Source organism: Merops nubicus, unplaced genomic scaffold (assembly GCF_000691845.1).
Source record: "Merops nubicus isolate BGI_N331 unplaced genomic scaffold, ASM69184v1 scaffold5916, whole genome shotgun sequence".
Classification (NCBI taxonomy): Eukaryota; Metazoa; Chordata; class Aves; order Coraciiformes; family Meropidae; genus Merops; species Merops nubicus.
Genome location: NW_008614257.1, coordinates 55,365 through 80,010, shown reverse-complemented (window position 1 = coordinate 80,010; position 24,646 = coordinate 55,365). Strand labels below are relative to the sequence as shown.

Sequence of the window (24,646 nt, the reverse complement as noted above, 5' to 3'; positions counted from 1 at the left end):
ACTTTAATTACATATTGACAAGTGGAAGAAAAAATGTTGCTGAGTAAAATACTTCTCTGCTTTTCTTACTTTAAGAAGCAATAAACCATAGCATTGAAAACCTAAATATTAGTGACTAGGATGTATTGAAATGACAATATTCTGTCTTGGCAAAGTTAGTGGAACAGAACAAGCTATTTTTAGTTTGCATATGTTTTGGAAGTGTTGACATCAGAGAGAGTCTTGAAGTGGAGCTACATTATTTCACCTCTTTAATTAGTAACCCACAGGTGACATTTACTTTTGGAGACTGATGATATTTTTGTGGAAAGTCACATAAAAGCCTAGTATTTATGGTGCCCATAAAATCATTGAACTTCATCTTGCTGCATAATGGCAATAGTTAGAAGCCTAATTACACTCTAAAACCTGCCTGGAGACTGGGCTACAGTCACTGAACATGCTCAATAGACCGTTAGGCTGGTGAATTGTAGTCTGATTCTTGACATTGGCTGAAGTGATAAATTTTTCCTTCTAAGTCCTAACAGTGAATGGTTTCAATAAAATTTCAAAATAATCTGAGAATGGAATGAACTATGCCTCATTTAATTAGCTGTCATTTTAATATTTAAATATTTTTTCCTTTACCCAAAAGCAAGAAATAAAAAAAAAAATCTATAAGTGTGATGAAGGATCAGATTAAAACATACATCTTGCTCTTCTTTTTCTGCTTCTGGTAAATCTCAATTTAGCATTCTCTCTGAGAATTCATGAAATGAATGCAAGTGTTTTCCCTGACCTCTGTGGGCAAGAGACTGTAAATGAGAATTTGACTTTGCACTTCTTGATAGTGTGGCGAAGTTTATAACTTCTCTTTTTAACCTAGCTGGCCTATCTCCTCAGCTCTTAGAGAGATATTCTTACATAGCTTATTTTTTTACTTCACTTTCTGATTATTTAAATCTTCTCTTAGATTTTAACATTATATCTTTCTCTGAACTATATATAGGAAAGTTCATATCCAAAATATATGAGCATTTCCCCCTGTTGTTCTATATAAATGTTATACCTTGGTCTCTTCCCTCTAAGTAATTTATTTAATAAATTGTTATCCTAATCAATCTGTTGGCTACTGCTTTGTTATTCCATTATCTTTTATCTTTCTTCATTCTTCAGTTCCTGCATTAAGATTTACACTACTATTATTTTTATATTTGACAGTGCCAGTAATGAATGCTAAAAATCTTGACTATGTCTATTCTTCCAGCCATGTCGTCCATATAACAGTGATTCTTGTGGCTGGCTGTGATATGTCCCTCAAAGCTGAAGCAGATTTATCTGTGGAGTCATTCCTACTGATTTTGGACCAATACTTAAAGGTTCTTCCACTTAAGGAAGTGGTACTAGAAAGTTAAATAAGTGGTATTTTTACTAGCTTTTTTCCCTTTCTTCTTTCTTCCCCTTTCCTAATTTTTATCTACCTGCGGCTTTAGGTACCTTTTTCTAGTTTTGGAGTCTAATAAAAAGGTTAATCAAAACCTTCTTTTTATGACAAGTAATATTTCCTTTTAACAGTGACATGGTCTATAATAATTTACTGCATAAAATTCCTTTCTAGATGGTGACATTTACTTTTCTGTCTGTTTGGTTATGAAGGTAACAGGTAGTGTGTAATATACTTGGCTACATTCATTACCTGAAATTATTAACAAAGTAACTTATGTGGATTATTTTTCCTTTGCTTTGGGAATTTGGTATCTGAGATTCAAACAACATCACTGTTAGCAGGACACACAGTCCTCATGGCTGTTACTCATTGAATGAAAGGTGCTATTACTTAGTAAAAGGTGATTGTACCTAAATTAGTAACTTCAAATTCAAAACATATTTAACAAGTATTGTCCAATATTTGCTTGCAGTTTTCTGTTTCCTTGACGATGCCTGCCAATAATTTATCTTTCTGGAATTTTTAATGGAATGCAAACACAAAAAGGAAACAAACAGTAAAAAGCATATTTAACTTTGAAGTCAAGTTAATATTTGGTGGTTTGGGTATTCTGCAAGCACTTTAGTAGGTAACTAGATGTTTTGACAGACTTTTAAGTCTTTTTACTGAACTTGGTTGATCTTTAATTCCCAGAAGCTTTCTGGGTTTTGCACAAGCTACTGTTCTCATGGTCTTGGGTTTTAGTTGTCTTTGAAAAGAATACCTGTATTAGATGACCAAACTTTTATACCCTTCCTAGATACACTTTTTTAGTGAGAAGATAAGATCTAGTATTGAGGTTCCATATGTCTCAGAGATATTTAGAAGTGATGACTTTTTCAATTTGTTGTGATGGATTTATTTGGAGATCTGCATTTATGTCTACAAACATAATACTTCCAGCTATTTCTGGACTCTGCTAGGAACAGTGCTTCAGCCTAGCAACCCCTCCTTGTTGAACTAGAAACTAATACTACCACAGGCTGACTGTGTAGGTACTTCTTCAAACATGCACAGTGCCACAAACTATTATTTTAAAATCCAAACTAGCTGTATTATGATGGATCAAGGATTCCAAATGTGGCTGCACACAGAGGTTTCTGTCATCGCTAGGATCTTGTTGCACAACAGTAAATACAAGCACAGCCCTCTTCCCATAGTTTACGATTAAAAGGACATGAAAAAGAATGAGTGTTGAGGCAGGGATATAAACCATAATTTATTTGATAGGGATTCATAAGTAATCTATACTACACTAAAGTTACTACTTGTTTATTTCAGAGGCATAAAATACATTGTGATCGTTCAAATGGCATCATAGAAATGGTGATGGAAAAATTTACAATTGACAATGAAGGTACCTACACAGTACAGATTCAAGATGGAAAAGCCAAGAACCAGTCTTCATTAGTTCTCATTGGAGATGGTATGTTCACTGAAACTTTGACTCTGATAAAGAAATGAATTTCAATTATTTCTTGAGTAATTCTGTGACTGACTCATTTTTCATTTTCCTCATCAAAAATTTAGCATTTAAGGAAGCATTGGCTGAGTCTGAGCTCCAGAGAAAGGAATTTCTCAGGAAGCAAGGTAAGGCAGAGTTGATTGGTGCCTTTAGGTCCAGTTTGCAATCAACGATAAATTCCTGGTGAATACTAAGTGCTTCCAGCTTCCATTGATTTTGTTAGAAGATGAATATATTGCACAGTTTGAGGAGACACTGAACTCCTGATGGATCTTATTTTCCAACATTTTCATATGATATGCACAAATTGTGACAGAACTTTCACTAAATCAAGAAATAAAGTGGAAGTCCTTTCAAAAGGTTATGCTTAATGTTAGTGGAACGGTGCCTGCTGGAGGCTCTGGTCCAAGAAAGCATTTCAGCATGTTTAGTTTTAAGCATTCAAATTATCCCTTCAATATAACTGACAGAAGAGTAGACAGCATAGTGTCAGACAAGGAAGGTTAAAAACCTGTCCCTGTGGTATCTGTCCAGGCAAAATTCCAGGAACTAAATGTATATTTGTTGCATAATTGCTATACAGTTACAGAGTTTGTTATCAATTTTGTTTGTGGCAGAAAGTAAGAATTACTATTGGATAACCAATTCAGAGTTCTATCACTGTGAAATCCTTAAAAAATTGAGTTTGAGCTCTAGTTTGTATTTTCACTTGGCAAGCACATAACTTTTAGGATGAAAGTAATAATAATAATTAAAAGCATTTATTCTAAATAGTTTTGGCAAGATCCTTTACACAAGAAATGTAATTCTATGGTTTTCTGTTTTGGTTTGTTTTTTTTTGGGGGGGGAGAGGGATTTTTTTTTTTTTTTCTCAATAGATTTAGGAAGGAAATTATAGTGCTTACAGCATAAACTCACAAAATCTTTCAGTTCTCAGTGATTTAATTGAAAGTCAGGAACTTTGCTACTTCTGAGGTCTGCAATTATGGACCCTGATTCTGTGGACACTAAAAGATAAATTTACTGTCAGGAGTAACCACAATAACTTTAAAAAGGCTATGTATGTCAGTACAGTTACTTAAGGATATATATATTTGCAGGATTGGAACCTCAGTGGGGAAAACAGTTCTGCTCCTGTTCTGCTCCTAATGTTTAATACATTTTTAAACTTTATATAATTTGGACGTTTAGTGTCTGGTATGGGATTTTGCTTTGAACATTCAGCTGAGTATTTGGATATATTTGTTTATTCTTTGGTTCTCTTTCCATTAAGTACATTATTTGTACACTTGTTTGTAGCTACTCTTTTTTTTTTCCCCTATGCTTAGTTGGCAATTGAATATAAGCATATTTAGTAAACTAATTTGTCTCACTTACCATTTTAATTTTTGCAATACTACATTACTTACCATACAAACTGAGTTGAGCCTCAGGTTTCTAAGCTGAACTGTAGACACCTGTGTCATATTAACTTTTGTTAATATGACAAAAACTTACTCCAGGATTTTCCTTCTAGTGCACGTGTAGTTCAGGAGTTCTCTCTCATTGTTGCAGTGTAAGGATGTTATAATGTAATTGTCACTCTTTTTCTTTCTTTAACTGAATGTCTCTGATGTCTCTTCAGTCTACATCATATCTTAAAGACAATTTTGTTTCTTAGGTCCTCACTTCTCAGAGTTTTTGTATTGGGAAGTTACAGAGGAGTGCGAAGTTTTACTTGCTTGTAAGGTGAGGAAATATGCTTGAAATAATTTGTTAGAATGTGTTGATTAAAAATTGAGGTAGGAAAATGTGAGGAAAGATTTTGATATTTTTAAAAGGAAAAGTTTCATATGGCAACTTTTTTATTATTTAGAAATAGTTAAAAACACAATTTCTCACTGCTTTTTAGCAGTTGTCATAAGAACAATGACAAAAAATATCACAGGACATTTCTAAAAGTTTTAGATGATGTAATTCTTTATAATAATTGTGAACCATAAAAATAATTTAAACAAAATATTCATCCATTATTGGTCTTTCTTCCTTCCTCAGAAAATAGCTACAGAAGGCCACAGTTCAAACTTTCCTCATTTTTACCAAAGCATCTGTTATTTAATCAACTGCAAACAAACATGCAACAAAGACTTATAGAATTAAAGTTATACAACATGATTTCTATTATATTTGGCTAATGACTTTTGAATCTTAACTAATGCTAATGTGAGTGGAATTCACAGTAACTTCTGCTATTAACATCTTTATATGCCATTCTAAACTGATATATTTTCATTTTTGTTGCTCTTCTGGAGTGACTAATTGGAGGTCTGAATAACCAATTTAATTGAATTCAACAGGCATCAAATTCTTCTTCCTTGTCTTTTCCTGTAATAAGGACTCTTTTGTATTAATTTTCTCCACTTCTTTGAATAAGTTTCTGGCTTTTAATTAGACCAACTTGAATAATTAATTATGAGCAATTTAAATGCGTATTTGTGGGATTTTTTTTTTCCTTTCTTTTTTTCTGCTCACTGATTAGGAGACCTTTAACCTCAAGTTATTCCCAGCAGAACTGACCTAGGTGGTGAAGCAGCAAGCCTGTGTGCTTTCATTTTAAGGTTCAACATTCATTAGCTAACATACTACCTTTATTAGTGCTGAGCTGCATAGCTGGAGTATTTTATAATCTTGACATGCATTTGCCTCAGGCACGAACCCTGCTTATCCTCTCATGCACATGGGGAATTAAATGTTTCTGAACCAGTTATACTAGTGTTAATTCTCTACATATTAATCTGAAATTATCCTTCTTTTCATTGACTGGTGAGCCTGTTTATACCACTGAAACTGTGAAAGGCTGAGCGTCTGATTATATTATTTTCACCAGTGTATTTTTGTTCATAAGGTCAGAACACTTTATGTAAATGAAATCTAGGATGTGGGCTGTTTGCACACTCATCATTTTAACTATGCCATTGACCTTATAATGCTTGTTACTGCTAGCATGTGACTGGCCATTAGGTTCACATGGTACCACTGTTTCTGCCCATTAACCGATATTTGTACATAGTTTGAACAGTAAAGCCTGGATTTGTCCTACAAATTTCAGGTACCTGGTATTCAGCTTAGAAGTGTGGCTGCCTTAGGCTATTTCTGTGGTAGTAAAGACATCCAAGGACCAATATCTGCCTCCCCAGGCTGTATCATAGCACTTAGCCCATGTCTCTTCTAGGTTCTGTTTAACGCTCCTGTGCAAATATAACTGTCATGGGTGTTTTTACCTCTTGAAAGAGCCTGAGATAATGTGAAAGAAGTATCTGTAAGAGATGGCTTTTTGCCTTGACTGTCTCAAAGGCCATTGCATGAAATAAGGGTGTTAGGAAACCAGGCCATCTGGAAGCTTGTGTAGGGCAGAGGACTGACTATATGATACAGGTCCATAACCCTAATAATGGACAAATAAGGACTGTGTTATAGAAGAGTATATCAAAACTAATGCATGTAACCTCATGTACCACTTGTTTTCAATGTAAGTGGACCTGACTGACTTCTGATTGATTTAATATTAAATTCTGAAATAGCTGCAATTTTCTGACCTTGTTCTGGGTGTTGTAGCCCCTGCATGCCAGTGGACATGTTTGTTCATCTGTACAATAATTTGGTGGTGTTTGCTTTTTATTGTGTGGGTTTTTTTTTGGGTTTTTTTTGTTTTTTTTTTAATATGCCGAGATTTACTATAATTTTTCTTCAAGTATTTCTAAATTTCAGAAAGTTCAGAAGCTACCTGTTCTTGCATAATTTTGACCCTATTTGTACTCTGTTGAAAGCAGGATTTTTGGTGTGCAGATAAACAGTGAAAAAAGCAACTTTTCATAGAATGTCAACATGAAATAACTTCAGCACTGCAATTGCATGTGTCTGACACTCAAGTCTATTCATTGTCAGATTGAGTGCTAACAGTTTTTGATGAAAAATTGTTGAAAAGCATTAAAGGCTTGTTCCTTCAGGCTTTGTTCAGGTAAAATTGCCGCTCATGTCATATGACTGTAGGAATAGCCTAACTTAGTAGTTACTAGTGAACATAAAATACTGCTCATTTTTCTCAAGCAAGACATTGCTTTGGGCCAGGCCGTGATCTCAAATTCTCTGTCAGAGATCTGTGTCACCGATACTTGTTATTTAGCAGCAATATATGTGATTAATTTGAGGTGGTTTATAGAGATGTCCAGAAATCAGTATAAGAGGCCCTCTTATTTGTCTAGTCACCTCTATAGAGAGCTTTCACAGAGCTGTTCATCTATGAAATAACTTCTCTAATGTGAAAAGGTTAGAAATTGGTGCATGTTTTTTTCCTTCAAGCAAGTCACTTGAAAACTATTTCAGATCTGTATTAACTTTTGAGCTGCCCTCTATCCATTTGTTCAGCTTTTTTTTTTTAAGGAGGCTTTTTAAAGCAACTGCCTAGGGACTGAGAAGTGTCCTGCTAGCGCTGTCCTTCTACCAAAGCCATGCTGACTGGTAATTCAGGCTCTGCACAGAACTACCATGACCTTATTGTGATTTTTAAAAGAGTATAGGGGTAGTGATGTCAAATAAACCATAGAGTTCTGAAAGGGAGAAAAATAAAATATATTGTCAGGGTTCTTTCTAAACAGAGCTGTGCTTCTAGCTTCTTTGAATTCACAGTTTGAGGTCATTCACTCAGCAATATTTTAAGCATCACCAATACACAATTCATATTTTAAAATTATAGCAGTACTTGAGGTATGGCTGTAGTTTATTTATGCATTGCTTAGATGAGTTGCTGCTACTACAGCAAAATATTTGCTTTCAATCAACTTCTCTGCATTTGCACTACATTTTTGTGTTGGGAGAGACTGCAATTTGTAGGATACCTGAAGTCTTTGTACTTCCCACAGGACACAGTGTAGTAGAAAAACAGTATTCTGGTGCAGATCACAGTTTTGAAGTCTGATATGCTTTCAGAATATTAATTTTTTCTCTGCAGTTTAGCCCTGAAAGACATTGCTTAGGTAGCTGGGACAAATCTGCAAATTGGCTGAAGAGTCTTTAAAGCAGGGCCTAAGTTCTGTGTTACAGAACCCTGGAGACACATGACAAACACAAAAAGATAAAGGAGAACTCGGCAGTTCTAATTTCAAAGATACTTCTCAATGACACCTCTAGATGAACTACAACCACATAGCAAGGGTGCAAAATCCTTTAAGAGGAGAACTTGACAGGATTGCCTTTAAGGATTTGACAGGGCTCCAAAGCTGTAAGCTGTATACTTCTGACCAGATTTGGGCTGCAAATAAATACCAAAGGACTAAGATCTGATTAGTAGGACTTGATTGAAATTGTTCTTCCAATTAGCTTAATTTGACTTGTGTTATAAAAAATGGGCTGCTTATGTTGAAAGTGTGTGTGTGACTACCCACGGTACCTCTCTTCGGTACATAACCCGGCTGGCGTGCCTGTCCTGTTGTACAGGTTGCGAACACAAAGAAGGAGACTGTTTTCAAGTGGTATAAGGATGGTTCTGGGATTGATGTTGATGAGGAGCCTGACCTGCAGAAGGGACAATGTCAACTCAGTATTCCCAAGGTACAGTATCAACTACTGTTTAGAAATGACGGTTTCTGCTTGACACGCTATAGATTTGCAAGGCAGAGGACTAAACCATCTATAATGATTTCTGTGAACCATTTTAAGAAAAAGCACATTTGCTACCCTTCAATTAGCTGGTGAGTAACTAATGCTAGTAAAAGAGTATCTATTTTTGTTATCAGCTTAGACAGTTCATGCTTAAATTGCTTCAGAGTCCTTAGGTGAACTCTATCTCGTTCTTTCTTATTGCTCCTTAATTTTTCAATTTGTTCAAGCACCTCATTTCTGACAGTTTCAGTTTTATTGCCTAAAATGAATAGGTTTGAGGTATATGACTTCTTAAAATTTATCTTTATGCAAACTGGATAACCTAAGTTTTGTCTGAAGCCTTAGTTTGCATAGCTGCTGCCTTCATGAAGTGTCAAAACCTTCCTGGATCAAGTTTTTCTGCTTTCAGCAAAATGTGCATTCCATTTAGTTGATTTATTTATTTGTTGGTTTAATAGTCTTCTAATTTCCTTCCTTTATTTCACTTGCAAGATGAAACTGACTTTCCAGTGGCTTAATTTTTTTTGGGTAGCCTGTTGGGGAGTGTGTTTTCTGTTTGTCTTGAATTGCTCTTGTTACTTGTCATTCAGTTCTGTCATGCTTCTGCTATGATTTACTGGCTTGTGGACTTATATCAGTGTAAGACTCAGTTAAATAATCACCAATCTATATATAATTATTTATATAGTTTCCTTCAGGTTTCAAAATAAATCAAAATAAAACCACCCAAACCAAAACCCCCTATGCTTTTAATGCAGTATCACTGTGTTACACTTTAGAATGTAATGTTACATTTTAGAATGCTCTTTCCAAGATCAATGAATTAATTTTTTACTTAGCATAGATATAATTCAACTACAGTTGCTGCTTGAATGAAGTCTGCTGAGTTGATATTCGGAGAGTTAAAGGATAGAAATTTGTTGTTATGCTTTACAGAAATTGATTTTAAAAAGTAATTGTTTTGGTTGAAGATAAATTGCATTTCTAAAGTTTGTGTGGGTTTAAGTTACCCTGTTACATCTTACCACACTACTCGTAATTTCTAGTGACCAGTATCAATTCTGTTTGTCTTTTTGGTACAAGAGAAAAATCCCCATTTCTCAAGGCAATTGAACTGAAATCAGAATATGTTTTAAGCTTAAGAACTAATTACAGCTCCATAAAAAAACATGCACAATCCATAGCTTCCATCGCATCTCTGGCAAGATTGTTTAACCTGAATGTGGTACAGTGTATGTTGGTTCATTTAGAAAAACATGCAGGGGTTGAGGAAATGTAGTACTATTATCAAGTTTGTCAGTAAATAACTTGTGTTTTCCTTGTAGCTATCTCGCAAAGATGAAGGAGTTTATAAGGCAACGCTATCAGATGATAGAGGTCATGATCTGTCTACTCTTGAATTATCAGGAAAAGGTAACATTCAGTTTGCTGTCTTGGAATAATGATCTCCACATGTTCTCAAGAGGAGTCAAAGATCTATCCTTTCAAATGGCAGGTTAGCAAACAGTTTTGGGGTCATTTGCATTTCAGTTCTCTTTTTACACTTATAAAGGCCTGGATTATTCTTATTGAGACCTGAAATGCAGATCACCAGTTTAGGAGGGGCAACACTTGGCATTGCAATGATTACTCTCTGGCACTCTGATAGGCAAGAAATGGAGTAAGTTTCTAATCAGATAGACACCCCATTTTATGTGAGATCTTTTGCAAAGAGTTCTCTTCCTCTCTCAGATTTCTCAAGCTTAAATGTCTACAAAGAAATCTTAAAACACCAAAGTGCTCAACACATTGTTGTGGGACTGTCAGTGAGGACCAAGAGTTACTTTGATCATAAAATTGTAACGCTATTTTGTGGGTTAAGTGCAGTAAGCAGCTCAGTCCCATGCAGCCACTCACTCCCACCTTCCCAGTGGAATGGGAAAGTGAGAAAACTCATGGGCTGAGATAAAGAGTTTAAAAGGTACAGCATAAGCTATGTATGCAGGCAAAGGAAAATAAAGAATTCATTCACTGCTTCCCATTGTCAGGCAGGTGTCCAGTCATCTCCAGGAAAGCAGGGCTCCATCACTTGCAACAGTGACTTGGGAAGACAAATACCATATCTCTGAATAACTCTGAATGACCACCCTTTTTACCTCCAGCTTTTATTGCTGAGCATAACATCATATGGTATGGGATATCCATCTGGTCAGTTGGGGTCAGCTGTCCTGGCTGTGTCCCCTCCCAGCTCCAGTCGGTCTAAGGAAAAGAAATAAAAGCCCTTCATGCTGTGCAAGCACTGCTGAGCAATACCTAAAACATTCCCATGTTATCAACACTATTTTAGTCACAAATCCAAAACACAGCACCATACAAGCTGTTATGAAGAAAATGAACCCTATCCCAAGTCAAGGCCAGCATGATCTCCAGCCCTTATTCCACACCTTCTCTGTCATGTGCAGGTCCCATGCTATCTATCCAATACAGCCTCATTAACCGCCTCCTCCCTTCCCATCCTTTGATATATACACACATATCATTCCCTTAGCTTACAGATTTACAAGTAAGGGATATCCTGACCACTGTAATAAACAAAAGGTACAGTAGTTCTCCACTTTATGGTCAGGGGCCCTTTCAGATACTACAGACCTTAGTTCAGGTATGCCAGGACTATGCTGTGCTGGAAATGTACAGTGAAATGCCTGTTTAGAGAATTCAGTGTCTAATTCTATCAGTCCAGGTGGCTTTGAAAAAGTCAAGCAGCAAAAGCACAAGAAATGCAGTGCTAGAACAAACTGTAGGTAGTGAACTCCTAAATGGTGGAGTTAGCCTTGAAACATAAAGGATAAACAGAGAAGTTTAGTATGAACAGAGCCCTGGAAGACTGCATATGGTATTGGGCAGGTTAGTTCAAGCTCAGTGTCCACTGGCATTCAAATTAAGATAAAGGCAAATAAAGGTAAGAGAATATAGTCTAAAAGGTACTACTGATAAGCATTTAAATAAGGTTTCATATGTTATCAGGTATCAGAGTGAGCTACTGTAATTATATTTACATTTAAGTTTATTCAGAAAAAAAAAAGTTAGTTTTTTAAAACTTTTTAAAGAAGTTAGGGCTTCCTTGCTTAGGTACCACCAATTAGGTCAAAGCGAACCTGGATTCATGCCACCTATATGTAGACATTTGACCCAAATAATGAATATTTTTTGCCATGTCCTAACAGAGGGAGAAAGACATATTCAAAAATTGACTCAGTTTACCAAAGATCTAAACATCTAATTTTTTATTATTTTTTTTTTATTTAGCAGGCTGGGGAAGTACCTGAAATAAGAGAAAAAGCTTAATATCAGACTGAGTTTTTAAGCTGTGGTTTACCTCAGAAAGTTGTATTATTGTCTGATAGTCTCTTGGGCATTTTTCCTCTGCATAAATTCTGCCCATTATTCTTTCAGAAAAAAAAAAAAAAAATCTAATTTAGACACTGTAAGTAATATAAGCCCATCTTCCTAGAAATCTGTAATGTAAGGTATACATAGTATGCAATTCATGTCCTTATGTCAACATTCCAGCTGAAGCACACTGGAGGTTGTGGAGGGTTACAAAATTGAATCACAATTTATTTTAAGAGACAAAAAAAAGCTCAGATACAGATTAATACAGACCAAATACACAAGCAGTATTTTCTGAACTTGCATTTTGCTGTCTTCCCTATTCATATAAATTCTTCAGCCTTGAATGTGCGGTCTTCAGATTATGGTGGTTCTTTCTCTCTCTTTCCATCTTATGCAGTGACACTGAACAGGATTCTGCTGCTATGAGTTTCCTGCTCTTCTGCCCTTGTCTCCAGGGTTCTCCCCTTCTGCAAATCCATCAGCTTTGTGATAGTTCACAAGCTTGAGAAGATACCTGTTGTCTTTCACTTACTATTGAACGGGTTTACACTTGTTAAAATGACATCCTACAGGGAGCAGGTGAAAACTGTTTTCACCTATAATGCGATAATTTCTCTTTCCACTGTACTCTCCTTTGAATGTGAACTATCCAGTTTTAATGACCTTTTATTATTTCTGGCCTGAAGGATACAAAGACAAAGATCTGAGAGCAGACAGCTGACTCCACAGAGAGCAGAGATACTGAGCGGCATAGAACAGAATTCATATGCTGTACACAGTCTCCAATTTGTCCCATTCACCTGTTGCAATTTTAATGGTTTTCTTTGCCTAAGGATGTGAAGATTTCCCATATTGCTTCAATTAAACTGAACATAACAAAGCTATATTTTGATTTAATTTTGATGGTACTTTTCTTTTCCCCCCCTCTCTTCAGTGTATGATGATATAATTCTGGCATTGAGTGGAGTCAGTGGTAAGTAAATGCTGTTTTGGATTTTCATGTAGTTGGTTTTTTTTTTTTTTTTTATGTTAAAGTCATCTGAGCCTGATGCAAACAGTTTTTATTGTAAGTGGGGAATTTCCAAGAGTCATGATGCTTATATTGCTATGGACATATTAAGTTTCTGAATAGGCATTTGACCTTGCTAATTGACACTATTAAAAGGGAACAAAGTATTATTCCATTTGGCTTATTTGGTTTAGGTACCGTGACAATGCTGTAGCAATAATTTTCTCCCTGCTCCTCATTACTAAGTGAACCTTGATACGGAGAGGATGAGATTCTGGTGCTGCTCTCAGTAAGAAGTTGGGAGTCATTTCACTGAAAGAAAAGGGGTTGCACAAGAATACCCTTTTTGTGCAGTTAGACTGATGACACTATTGTTTCATGAGAATTACATGACTAGCTCATTATTTCACAAAGGATCTTGCTAGTCATTATGCTTGTATGTGACAATAAAACCACAAACTCATAGGGAACTTTCACCTTCTTTGAGAGGCAAGAATAATTATCTCTTTGTGGTAGCTGATAATCATTGCTCAGATCTTGAGTTATTTTTTTTTTTGTCCTGTTAGTAAAAATAGTCTGTTAGACTGTTTATTATTCTTTCTACTCTCCTGTTTGATTTGGTATACTCTATTTTATGTAGGTAAGTCAGCCTCTCCACTGAAGATCCTTTGCACTGAGGAAGGAATAAGGCTCCAGTGTTTCTTGAAGTACTACAATGAAGAAATGAAAATCAGCTGGTCTCACAGGTGGGTGAGAATATATTTTTTCAATTTCATTTGAGAAAAATTGCCATCTTTATGACCTTCTATTTACTGTTCTGTGGCATTCATTGGTAACTGGACCGCATTAATTAATTTCTCTTCCCAGCTCTTCATATTCTCTTTTCACATAGACAGTACATACAGTAAAAGAACTATCAACAGACATGTGCAACACCTATCAGAAGGGCTGTAACAGCCAGGAAAAAAAGAATCTTCAGTATTCCAGCCTCTTATTCAACACAAGACTGTTTGTCTTCCTCTGTATTGTCTGGTCAGTTCAAATTCCCTTTTCTTTAAATGGATGAAATTCTCCCCTAGTACTAGGTGAATACCAAAGATCTGCTCTCACAGTTTAATAAAAACCTATATTAAGAAAGGATTTTTTTTTTTTCCAAACCAGTACAGTCTTAAGTAACCCAAACCATTTTAATTCTGTTCCTCTTCTTTGAAGAGTTAATAAATGGGACACAGAATACTCTGAGAATAGCTCTCAGAGCTGAGAATATGACCAGAAATGAGCTCTAAAGTTCCCAATAGTTTTCCACCTTCATGTGACATTAATCTGAGACTCTGGAGAAATTCTAGCCGTATGTTTATTTGCAGGTAGTGTGTGTTCAAATGCTTTGCTATGTCAGGCCCTCATTTGTTTCGAACTGTAGGTAAGGTTTGAAAAGATTTAAAAATTCTTCAGGCGGTTTCAACTTTCACATTCCTTGATGGCCTACAAAGATGACACATAGTGAACTGTTCTGACTTGGACAGGAAGAGTCTGGTCTATCAGCATGTTGTCCTAGTTTTGTAATGCCAATGTCCAGCCCTTGATATTTATGAAGGCAGGAACAGAAGAAAAGTGTCAGTGCTATCAGTTCAGGGAGCTTGAGAAAAATTCTGGAAGCATGTGCAGCAGTATTCATATCTCAAGCTTTGTATTCAGTAAGTTCTCCTCCTCTTTTAGTAAATGTGATACTTATGTGATGGAAGAGAAAAGAAAAATGTTTTTTTGCCTCTGCCTTTTACTATATCTGCTTCAGTTTTGAAAGTAGCTTAGTCCATTTCATCATCCAGTTAACAGAAATATAAAACTAGAGAATGCTACATGGCTAATACACAAACATCAGTGTGCATATTTGTATTTTGCATACAGACACTCCCCTCCAAATATTTCAGATTTTATAATGTCCTACACATTTATTGTCTTGAAGATCATTGAACACATGTTTTGATCAAATAAATTTTCAACTCTTCCACAAATATAATTAATATAAACCCAAGTCATTAAAGCTAAAACAAGGACTAAAACCAAACAAGTCTCCCCCAGCCTCTCCAGACCTCCTTGCTCTTTTAAATGGAGTTCTTAGCAAATATTTTCTTGGAAAAAATGAAAGGCTAGATAATCCATTTTTTTTTTTTTTTTTTTTTTACCATTGTCAATCATGAAACTTACCATGTAGCTTTCTAGCTAGCTCTAAATTATCCACTATATTGCATAGCGTTCTAGAACAAGTATGCATCATGACACAGTGGGGAATATTATATGTAGTATTTTCTTATACTAGTTAGTTTCTATGCAGGTATCTAGTTTGGTATGCTGAACTCAATGTAGTTATTTTACAGAAAAGGACATAGTAAAAATTCCTTTTCCTTATCAAAGCAACTCTCTAGCTATGAAGACAAATCAGCTCTGTATGGGCAAATAAAATAACTGATCAAAGACAAACTAAGGCTGACTTCATCTATTAAAAATTTCAGGTAAAGATGCTTGTGGAAGAAGGATGAAAAGAAATATTTAGTTAAACAGTGGAAGTGGAAATTTCTCTTCAAAACATTGAAAGTAGTCTGGTTTGCATGTTCTCATTAAATAGCTTCTTCTGTTTCTACTCTTCATGACAAATTATGGGCCAGAAGAATGCTTGATCTAAATCAGCAGGACAGTTCTTAGATTCTCAGCTTAGGAAGTCATGATAAGTCAGTATAACGTCACTGTTTTTAAAGACCTCTTTATTAATTACCTGCGGTTAGAAAATTTGCTTCTTACCTTGTTCTTAAAAAAACTTAAAAACATTTTGACTTTGTGCAAGAATAATAAATTATATGAAAATCTTTTATTTTCTTAATTTTTTGAAGTTAATGGTGGTAAAAATATTTTCCTCAACAGAAAAGCCTATTTACCTCTCATTTACCATTTTGATGTATTCTATGTTAGTGAGTATGAAGTTCACAGAACTCTAAAGTCACGCACCATTTTTGCATACAGATGTGTGTGTACAGATATAAATGTGGATGGTTGTGTACGTATGTGGAGAGGAGGAAGAGAAGAGGGTGAACAAATTAATCTTTGGAATGAAAGCTCAGGCTAGTGGTTCCAAAGTGTTTCATCCCCCCACTAGGAAGGAAAGCATCCTCTGGGAAATTGCTCCCATTAGTTGCAATTTATCTGTCATTTAGGGAAAGTATGTTACCCTTTGTAACTTTTATAAAAGATTTCCTATGGAGAATACACATGAAAAGAATGTTTAAAGTAATTTTTATTCATTTTTCCCAGGGAATCTAAGATTTCTTCTGGTGAAAAGATGAAAATTGGAGGAGGAGAGGATGTTGTCTGGCTGCAAATAGGTGAACCCACTGAAAAGGACAAGGGGAACTATACCTTTGAAATCTTCGGTGACAAAGAATCCTACAAACGCACACTTGATCTGTCTGGTCAAGGTATAGTTATAAAAATGTACTTATATGGCAACTTTTCATGGATTAAACAGAATTTACTGCCAATAACCAGAGGAATGACAGTAAAAACAGAATATCTCTGGTCAGAAGCAGTGGTAGTTCAGTTGCAGATGCTGTTGGTCTGTTTTCACCACCAGTGGCATTTGGTTTCATGGGTTCGATTTCCCAATTTACTACTATGTAACCCTGTGTGGATTCTAAAAGAGTTTTATCACGGGTATTTGTTTAAATATTTATACCAAGCCCCAAGTGCAAGTTATGTTAATGGACAGTAACTCTCCCAATTGTTTTGTTACAGCTTTTGATGATGCATATGCAGAATTCCAGCGACTAAAGTAAGTGTTAAATCTTTTCTGTTTTAATGGTGTAACAACAGTGTCTTTACTTACAAAAAAAATACTTTATTAATAATATTAATAAAATACTATTAATTTCATCAATGACATAATAAATCTCTCTTCCTTTCTTCCTTAACAATTTTAGGGCAGCTGCTTTTGCTGAAAAGAGTAAGTTTATTTTACATTTTATCAAATGTGTTCTACAATGTAGTCTAGTATTCTCTTTAAAGCATCCATCATGATATGCTGCCACAGCTTTTAGAGTTCTGTGGCTGCAGAAATCCTGTTAGTACATAATACTGCAATAATAGTGATTTGTTGTTTTATTTGTTTATAATTCAAATGGAAATCCACTAAATGTTTTATTCATTTTGCAAGCCTCCACTGTGTCTTGTATCTACACAGGTTTTATGAGGTATGAGCTTCTGAGTGTCATACAAGGAGGTGTTGGCTTCGAAAGCTGATGATGATACTGAATATTGGAATTGACCTATTAAGTTTAAAATTACCTACTCAGTGCCTGTTGGGCAATGTTTGCTGAGACACAGACAGTGGGGAAGCTTGTTGCTGTTAGGGGCTATAGAAACTCTGGTACCTTGGTATCAGTTCTGCTGGTAATGACAAGATGCTTTTGCCCACAAAGAGAGCAGCAGGACAAATTTTCCTTAGATCTTAGATACCACCAAGATGCTAAATGCTCCTTGCTTTGCTCTGTGCCCAAAGCACAAACTGTCCCACAGTAGTAGCTTCAGGATTGTAATATGTATCAGTTTAGAATGTTACAGCACAAACTCTGCTGAAAAATCTTAGGGGACTGTACAATCTATTAAACAGAAATAACACAAAATATCACAAAAACTATATTATTTTCTGTTTAATAAACCAGGGATTACATTTTTTAAAAAAAAATTTAAGTCCAAACAAAAGCTGTGACTAGTATGGTACTAATTTATAAAATCATTAAGAAGTTAGTAGTTTTGAGGACTAAGCTTCACCTTGCCCACATATTTTTCTTTAACTCCTAGATCGTGGTAAAGTCATTGGTGGTTTACCTGACGTTGTTACGATAATGGATGGAAAGGTAAGGATGGTTTTTGTCCATGAGCCATGCTGACAGGTGAGAGGTTTGCTTTGGTGGCAAAAGGGGAAGGAATTCTGGAGATTTCATAGAAGCTGAAAGCAGAAGGAGGTTAATCAATCTGGTGAAGCATCTAGAGAACAAGTCTTATGGGTCAACTGGGGTTGTTTAGCCTGGAGAAAAGTGGGTACAGGGGAGACCTTATTGCTCTCTACAACTATCTGAGAAGTGGCTGTAGCAAGCTGGAGGTTGGTTTGTTCTCCCAAGCAACAAACGATAAAACAAATGGAAATGGCTTCAAGTTGCACCAGGAAAGGTTTAGGTTGGATATTAGGAAAAAATTCTTCACTGAAAGAGTTGTCAAGCATTGGAACAGGCTGCCCAGGGAGGTGGTGGAGTCACCACCTCTGCGGGTATTTGAAAGATGTGTAGATGAGGTGCTTAGGGACATGGTTTAGTGGTGGACTTGGCAGTGTTAGGTTAATGGTTGGACTTGATCTTAAAGATCTTTTCCGACCAAAATGATTCTATGACAATTTAAACTGTAGTTGCTTAATTGAGACATATGCAACTTCTAAAATGAGCACCATCAGCTGACTACACAGTTGGAGGAAGCACAGCCTCATTCAGATCTTATGCAAGCAAGGTCAGCCTTGAGGAGATGGTTTTGCCTGGTTATATAGAGGATGAGTTAACTACATACTCAAATCTGGGCTGGCTTTACTCTATGTGTACAGAGCAGAGCAGCTCAAGGGTAGAGTCCACTCCTGCTCTGTAGAAGAAACTGAAGAGGCCGGAGGAAGCAGCCTCTCTCTGAGGGCCAGTAATTAAGTCACATCCTCCAGCATGCCAGACATAAAATATCGTGGCTGATAAAAGAGGGTAAAGAACCTATGTGGGCCAAGGGGCTAAATTCTTCATTCTTACTATATATTTGCAGATAGTCCCATCAAAATATACAATTACATGAGATTAGTGGCCAGTGAATACATATTTTTTTGACATCAGTAAAAACTAAACATTCAGACACAAAGTCAAAATTGGTAAATTTTCACAAAGTCCCTTCCTAGGTCAGTTTGACTGATGGAGATGAAATTTCATGATTCTGACTGACTGGTGCCCCACACTGGAGATATTTGTCATGGTGGAGCAGGATCTCATGCAACCTAAGCCCAAACTCACTGGATACTAAAATAGGAGACTATTAGCCTGAGATTCTCTTAGTCCTTACAGATGCAAGGAAATACTGGAACTTGGTCTCTCTGTCCTGGGAGTGAGTTCCAAACCCTAGACACACAAGCCTTCATTTCAGAAAAGACAACCTCTTTTCATCCTTCCCACACAGACAGCAAGTTCTTGTCTTTCTGCTGAAGCAAAACCTCTGTTGAGCACCCTGTCCTTCCCTATGGGTAGAAACTAGGTCTTCAGTCTGGGAAGAAAAAGTCCTGAAAGAGAACAGGGTAAAAAAACAGAAATCTGCAGTTTTGTGCACAGTGCACAGGAGGTACTTGGAGATGATTATCCAGCATTTCTCACCACAGAACAACTACAGAATGCCTAATTACATGGTCATTACAGTCTTTAAAGAATCAAAAGGAATTATTTTCTCAAGTGGCTCATATTAATTTGTGCCTTAGTACCTTTGGTGAAAATAGATTTGGGTCCAAAAAATAAAATAGGCAACATCATGAAAGCAAGTCTAGCAAGGGCCATTAAAGACAGTGTTCTTGATAGCCAGTTTAAAAGCCACCAAATTGTGAAAGGTAGGAAGGTATACTAGGAATAGGAACATTGTTTGCTTCCTCTATTTTTGTAGACTCTCTTAAGCAGCTGCTTTTGATCTCTAAAAGACATAGATGGACTTTCTTTCCAACTAACTACAGCAGATCAACTCCTGAGCCAACGTGTTGTTTACCATATACTGGCTATCAAGAACATTAAGATCAGGCTGTTTACATCTCTTGCATGAAGTGCATCTTCAGATGCTACAGCTGTGTAGCTCTTTGTGGAAATTGTCTTTTTTATCGCTAGAGTATGAAGTTGCACAAAACTCTTCCAATTTTCTGTGTACTTGTCCATTTTCTGTATATCCAGGAGAAGTCTCTTTAGAATGATGGGAGAACATGTGGTCCTTGCAATGAATGCTGAAACCTGTTCAACTCTGGACCAGATAGAAATTAATTTCCTCTTTCCCCATTCCTCTCTTTGTCTTTAATGGGTATTCACATGAGGTGCCTTCTTACTGTGGTAGACACAAGAAAACCACAGCTGTTTTTCTCACAGCAAGAAAACTAGTCTTGGCCGTTCGGTGTCATCCACTCTAGGACGAACATCTCAAAAGAGTCTAACTGTAAGGAAACTGCTCGGTGAAGTCACCCCTCACAGCACGCATGGACTAGCTGCAGTTTTCTCATACAGTCATGCTCTAAAAGATACAACCTTAAATTAAAGAAATGCTAGATAGTGTGCTTCCAGAAGCAAAAAGCTTCAAAGGAGATCTAATCATGTGAGGATTTAATAACTGAATGTGTGATGAGAAAATCTCTGATTCCTGAAATAAGACAAAATAAAATGGATCACAAGGAAGTGAAACTTTAAAATCACCTCTAAATTAAATATACACAGGTACAATGCACAAGTTGTGTAAGTATAAGCGTGAGAAGTAACTATACAAAAAAACCCTGAAGAGTGGAGCTTTCCTCATACAGTGGAATGGTTTAACTACTCAAATACATGGACACAAGACAAAGCTTTGCTAGCATGCCTTAAGAGAGTATAAAAGATTTTAGGTAACATCTATAATTTAACAAATTAGAACAGGCCCAAATGATGTACAATGACTGTGGAATATATCTGTTCTTTGATAAGATTTTAATATTAACTTATTAGGTCCTGATTAATTATTAAGAATTAATTATTAATTGCTCTTCAATGAGGTCACTGTTGAGGGCACTAGTCATGAAATGTTACCTAAGTTACAGAAGGGACAGTAAGATTTCAACTCATGCTATTAGACATCAGTTTGATTTCCCAAAATTTTATTTTCATGTTTACATCATTACTCTAGGTGTTTCATAGCAAGGCAAGTTCCTGTGGGCTATTGGTTAACTTTACATCCTACATGATATAATTTCTTTAAGAGCACTCACACACTTAGGCTGTCACTAGGTTGTACCCAGAGCACGTAAATCATCTTTCAATGTCCAGAGCACTAATCAACACAACTTCTCAAATGATTCTTTCATTTATTCTGTCATCACTGTACCTACTTACATAAAGTTTACATACATACACGTACATATGGTGGTCAAAATTAAGTTCAGTAGTAACTAAATAAAAATTTGGAAGAAGAACCATGGAAATTTTATGGGTTTCTTCAGTCTCAGTTCAGTACTCAGACTGCCAGAGTGGCCTACTAGGTAATTTTAGCTATCCTCTAAATACACTATACATGCTTGAAACAGTTTTACAAAATTTATGTATTATTTATTCTTTGTGAAATATTTCCATTTTACTAGTCGGCATCACCCAGAACCAATGTCCAATGATTCATATAATGTACTCTATTTTAAGTGATTTTTTTTTATCATCTCAAGCAATAACCTCAGGAAGCCTTGGTCAGAAAATATTTGCTCAGTTCTCCCTGCTGTATACACGGAAACTTCAAGGATGTTTTTAAGCCTATCTTTGCCTGAACCTCATGTCAGACTAATAGGTTGTCAGGAGTCTCCTGCAGGCAGGACTGCACTGACAGTCCAGCTTACCATCTTCAGACACTGTTACCCTGAGGCTGTTACTGTATCACAGTCACCTGTAAGATGGTGGAAAGACTGAATCAAAGTAAAAATAAAACATTGGGAACTCTACTTTTCAGTCCTCAAGAACATGATACCTGTCTTCAATTAACTAGGAGTAAGAAGTACCCAAGAGCATTACTCAGAATATTCCTGTTAAATAAAGATAACTGATACTTAAAATTACTTCTTTTTTCCTCCTTCAGACGCTGAATCTGACCTGTACTGTATTTGGAAATCCTGATCCTGAAGTGGTTTGGTTCAAGAATGACAAGGCCTTTGAACTTGATGAGCACTATGCATTTTCACTGGAACAAGGGAAATATGCCAGTTTATCAATCAAGGGAGTGACCTCAGAAGACTCAGGAAAATATAGCATCCATGTCAAGAACAAGTATGGTGGGGAAACAGTGGATGTGACTGTAAGTGTGTACAGACATGGTGAAAAAATGCCTGAAATTAAGCCTGGCCAGCTTGCTAAGCCCAGGCCAATACCACCATCAGAAGAAGTCCTCAAACCTTAGGGCCAGGAATAATCCAGTAAGAAGTAAATCTTGACACTATGTTTGACAAACAGAATATATGAGCTGTAGTTGAGATATTCCCAAATGTAACACTGCTAATGTCCAAAGGGAAACTGAGCTTTTAGGTATTTGCTTTAGGGAGGTAGCTGTGTTATGATACTATACACATCTGCAACAGTCTCAGTCTGGATACATATAATAGGTTTGAACTCGCAAATAATAAAATGCCAAATGCCTGCCAGAGGTTGTCATATCCAATGGCAAGCTACAAAAATCTACAGCAAATCTCCATTTCCACCCTCCCCAGCTCTCTGCAAAAAAACCAAAAACCCCAAACAAGCCAATAACACTCTGAGAACCATTGTCCCATCAGTAAAGGTAGTGAACTGCAGTTAGGTACATATTCAGAGGTGGCTCCTGCTTTGATCCACACACAGTCCCTCTAACTTTGAAGCCTCTGATCCTTTAAGTCTAGTGGATAGGCTCTATTTAGTAATAAAACTGTTGTTTGATAGTGTGACTTTATCTTCAGCAGGCTTCTAGAAACATTCACTGTTTACTCATTAAAGCATAGGTCACATGGTTGTATTTTGTTTTTTCTTGCTTTGTGCTAATAAAACTGTAAAAGTCACCTTTGCTATTCACTGCTCCAAATCACACCTAACTAGTTCTGTTTACTCTTTTTCATTGTTTACTTATTGCTTATTGCACAATTTCACAGCTGGTAGTATGTCAACTATTGACTTCCAATAAAGAATGCAAATTATGGTTAATCACAGCCACTGGATGGCACTTGTGACATTAATTTTACTCTTTATAATACAAGTCAAGATGTAAGTTTAAACTAGTACCAGAAGACATGTGTACAGTTTATTCACTTAAGATAATTATGTCTTTAATTCTTTATCCAAAATGAACAACAGAAGTCTTCCATGGGTGATGTTCTGCTGGGCAAAGAATTCAATATACGCCTATCATGAAATATTCAGTGAGCTGACATGCATCTCTGTCATACAAAACATGACTGTTTGCACTGCTGGCTTTTTCAGATCAGGCTCAGTAAAAGTCCATTTATCTACATAATTGAACCTTCATAATTTGCTAAGCAGCTTCCAGCAAAGAATTCTTCTAACGGAAAGCAACACAGGTGATACAAACATCATGAATGCAGCTCTCCCCTCTTGTGATTTCTCCCACTCTCTAGGATAAATGCAAGGAAAAGGGAGCATTGTGGGAGATGGGAGCTTGGGTGAGGGCTGGCACTCTGTAAAACTTTCACTGGAGAAACTGGATGAAGGTGTTTGCCACAAATATCAGGACTGTAACTTGTGACTGAAAACCAGTGCTGCCTCTGACAGCCTCTGAGCTTATGTTTGGAAGATATGGAAATAATCATTCTAAGATGGGATTTTATTTTTTTTTTTTGCTTGATTTTTTTTATTTTATTTTATTTTTTCCCAGCAGACAAACTGGCAAAACCAGAGCAAATTTAATCTCAGGGCTTCTTTATTTTATTTTTTTTCCCCTCCCCTAAGTGAATATGTCCCTTGATTCAAAAAATGTTTTATTTTTGAGAGAGATGAAAATGAAAGGAAATGAGAAGTCAGTTTACAAGCTGTTAGGTACAGTAGATCAGAACACTCATCTGGGGGAGAGGAGGGCAGCATTCCACTTTTTTCCTCCTCTCCATCCATGGGGATTTGAAGTGGCCTCTCTGACCACCAAGGGTAGTGCACAAAGCCCCTATCTTCCCTGTATTTAAAGGTGCTGCTTCTATTTATCCTTTTATAGTTTGTCTGACTAGTTAAACAGATTAAAAAAGACTAGGCCTAGGCATCCTACCTCTCACATGAGAACATTAAATGCTAGATTTGAGAGGTTTTCTCCCTTTCTTGTACTTTATCTTACTTTTGAGTATTGAAAGAGGGACTGAGAGTGTGGTACTGTACATTATTTAAGAACATGGTGGTTCAAACAGATAATGATGACAATGAGGATGGATTCATTGTAGTTTCAAATTCCTTAAGTAAGGAGGACTGCAAGCCTCCTTTGCAGCTCATCGATGTCTGTGAGTAGTCATGATAAAAAGCAAGCCAGATCTGGAAAGAAAATAGTCCTTTATCACTTCATTAAAAGTTGCTTTGGTTTTAAATAAACAGATTTTTGAAAGATTTGTGTACTTAGAGCAAAAGAATGATTCTCTATTTAAATACAGTGTAAGCAGCCAGGAATTACATTGGACACTGATGAAAAAATACTTCTTTTGGGTGACATTCTTGTGGCTATGGAACCACATTCTGTCTAGTTATTGAAAAAAATGTCTGAGGGTTAAAGACTCGATAATATGATATTGCCATGAGATAATTTAATTAGGAAATTTTAGGACAAAAAGGGTTTATCCTCCAAATACAAAAATTAAAAAAAAAATTAATCTGTCATCACAAGAACTTCAGAAAATCTTTCAATAAAATAGCTCAAA

General features: G+C 36.2%; 1 protein-coding gene across 1 annotated transcript in view; it reads left to right on the top strand.

The window, feature by feature from the left end:
• Positions 1–22,946, top strand: part of MYOM2 (myomesin 2) — a 37,847-nt gene extending 14,901 nt beyond the window's left edge. Inside the window, exons 10-21 of the mRNA XM_008942159.1 lie at positions 2,747–2,891; positions 2,996–3,055; positions 4,591–4,658; positions 8,403–8,516; positions 9,893–9,980; positions 12,874–12,912; positions 13,589–13,694; positions 16,252–16,415; positions 16,732–16,768; positions 16,917–16,939; positions 17,797–17,852; positions 21,850–22,946. Of these exons, the coding sequence (XP_008940407.1) occupies positions 2,747–2,891; positions 2,996–3,055; positions 4,591–4,658; positions 8,403–8,516; positions 9,893–9,980; positions 12,874–12,912; positions 13,589–13,694; positions 16,252–16,415; positions 16,732–16,768; positions 16,917–16,939; positions 17,797–17,852; positions 21,850–22,167 (1,218 nt within the window). The 3' untranslated portion in view covers positions 22,168–22,946. The remainder of the gene's footprint in view (positions 1–2,746; positions 2,892–2,995; positions 3,056–4,590; positions 4,659–8,402; positions 8,517–9,892; positions 9,981–12,873; positions 12,913–13,588; positions 13,695–16,251; positions 16,416–16,731; positions 16,769–16,916; positions 16,940–17,796; positions 17,853–21,849) is intronic.
• The last annotated feature ends 1,700 nt before the right edge of the window (positions 22,947–24,646 follow it).